The sequence below is a fragment of the Numenius arquata genome, chromosome 1 (assembly GCF_964106895.1).
Source record: "Numenius arquata chromosome 1, bNumArq3.hap1.1, whole genome shotgun sequence".
NCBI classification, from domain to species: Eukaryota; Metazoa; Chordata; class Aves; order Charadriiformes; family Scolopacidae; genus Numenius; species Numenius arquata.
In genome coordinates, this window is record NC_133576.1 from 48072125 (window position 1) to 48074597 (window position 2473).

The following is a 2473-nucleotide window of genomic DNA, read 5'->3' on the forward strand; positions in this document are numbered from 1 at the left end:
CCAGTTTTGTCATGTTCATCGGCTTGTGTCGAGCCTCTATCTGCCAGCTACGCCACCACCTCGCACACGTACGGGTTTTCGGTCTCCGGACCGAACAATACAAAAAAAAAAAAAAAAAGGAGGGTGGGAAAAAATAATTAATAAACTAGTATTGATTAATTTACATCTCTCTCTCTCTCTCTCGCTTGTGCGTTGGTAGAAAACCGGCTGCAGTCCTGGGAGGTCGCAGGGAAGCCCCAGCCCCGGGGCTCAGCCCTCCACCGCGGTGGCGGCAGCGCTGCCGGGCGGGGACGGGGACGCGCCGCTCCCGCTGCCACCGCCACCACCGACGGAGCCGGGTGTCCCCTTCCCCCGCTCCCCTCGCCCGCCCCCCCCGGGCGCTCACTGCCCCCAGCTGCTGAAGCCGATCTCCTGCTTGTATCTGTTGGTGAGGACGTTGGCCTTGCGGGTGAGCTTGGAGAGGACCGAGTGGAGTCCGCTGAGGTGGTAGTGGAACTGCTTCTCCAGGTCCTCCTCCCCCTCGCCCTCCTCCAGCTTGTCCTTCTTGCGGGCCGCCTCCTCGCCCGCCGGCGGCTGCACCACCCCCCACTCGATGTCGTTGCGGATGGACTTGAGCAGCACGTAGTGGCTGTACATGTCCCGCCGGGAGAAGAAGGCGCCGGGGTCGCCGGGCGGCAGGGCGGCCTCCCGGGGCGGGCAGACGGCGCCGGCGGCGTCCAGCTCCTCCAGCAGCAGCGGCACGTCGCGCAGCAGGCTGGGCACCATCACCGTCTGGTCCATGTTGTTGACGGCGCCGATGAAGCGGTTCATGGCGTTGAAGAGGGAGTACTTCTGGCTGTACGAGTCGCAGATCTGCATCATGCCGGCGGGCGGGCGGGCGAGCTCAAGACAAGCGAGTCCAGATCGCGGGGATCCTCCGACAGCGGCAGCGGTGGCGACCTCCTCCTCCTCCTCCGCTGCGGGTGGGCTGTGCGGCTGCTGGCGAGCAGAGTCCTGCGGGGAGGCGGCGGGCGCCGGGTTAGGGGTTGCTCACTCTCCTTCCTTCCCTCCCTCCCGCCTTCCCGCCAGCCCGCCTTCCCGTCCCCTCCCGCCGCCGCCGCCGCCGCCGCCGCCTTTATCCTCGGCCCCATCTCCTTTTTTAGGCTTCCCCTCCCCATCCCTTCCCTTCGCCCTCCCCCCCCCCGCGCTGCCGCCGCCGCCAGGGCTGGTAGCTGCCGCTCCCCTCCGTGCAAAGAGAGGCAAAAGGCACAAACGCAGCCCCCGCCCCACAATCCCCCCTCCCCCCCCAGAGCTGCGGACGGTAAATTAAAATTCCCTCGGCCCCCCCACCCGCCGTGACCCGGCCCAGGCACCGAGTCGCCGCGGGGGAAGGGCACCCACCGTGCTCCGGAGCCGCTCCCCGCCGCGCCGTCAGCCCGCCGCCACCCGTGGCTGCGTTCCCATCCCCGCTGCCGTATTTATAAGCGCCCTATCTTCAAACGAGGTGTTCCCCGGTGCCGCCACCCCCACGCACCCGCCCTGTCCCCCTCCCCCCCGCGCCGACACGGCAGATAAAGGCGGCGGCCACAACGGCTCCGCCTCTCGCCCCGCGCCGGGAGGAGGGCACCGCCACGGGGAGTGAAGGGAGGGAGGGAGGGCGGCGGGGCCGGCCGGGCATCCCGCTCTTCGAGTAGAACCCAGCGGCGCGGCTGGCAACCGCGGAGCCGGGTCCCCCGGGGGAGTTGGGCCCGTCCCAACCCTGAGACAAGAGACTGGCGGCTGGAGAGCCCCCCTACAGCCCTCCCGGGCAGGGCGGGCGGCACGGCGCCGTGATGGAGCGGTGCTTCACCACCGCCCGCTCCCCAACAACCCGCCTTGCCTCAGCCCCGAGGTGGCCCCCCGCCTCCTGGGGCCAGGCCGGGTGCTGCCGGGCGAGGGGGAGAGGCGGGGCGGGGCAGAGCGATTGACAGGGCAGGCGGCGGAGACACGCGGGCTCCGCGTGCGGCTCGCGTTGGCCCCTGCCGCCCATTGGCTGCCCGGCCGCACGGCTCCGCGTGCCCGGCCGCGCCGCCCGCCCGCCCGGCACCGCGTGCTCTTCGCGCGGGGCCGCAGAGGAGGAGGGCGGCGGGGAGGAGGCGCCTCCAGCCATGGCCGGCTGCCCCGCCGCCCTCCCGCGCCGCGCCTCGCCTCGCCGTGCCAGCCCCGGGGGACCGGGCGGCCTTTGTCTACCGGCCGGGGCCGCGGAGGGGCGGCGGGGCGGCCGGCATCACCCCACAGCCTCACCTCCGGGCCCAGCCAATCAGCGAGCCTCGAGCAGCAGCCAATCGGAAACAACAACCCCCTCTCCCCCCCCGCCGGCGTGCGCCGGCTCGCGCGGCCCTGGTAACAGGCGATGTTGGCTGGAAGAGCCGCCGTGGGTCACGTGGGGCACAACGGCATGGGGAGCTGGGGGGGTGAGGGGGAGTGTTGAGCGCGTTGCCGTGGCAACGGATCA

At 71.3% G+C, this 2473-nt stretch overlaps 1 protein-coding gene across 1 annotated transcript; it reads right to left on the reverse strand.

Annotated features, from left to right (window-relative positions):
* Positions 1 to 381: 381 nt before the first annotated feature.
* MID1IP1 (MID1 interacting protein 1) lies at positions 382 to 861 on the reverse strand. The gene has a single exon (XM_074157803.1). The coding sequence runs from the start codon at positions 859 to 861 to the stop codon at positions 382 to 384; it is 480 nt and encodes a 159-aa protein (XP_074013904.1).
* Between the last annotated feature and the right edge of the window lie 1612 nt (positions 862 to 2473).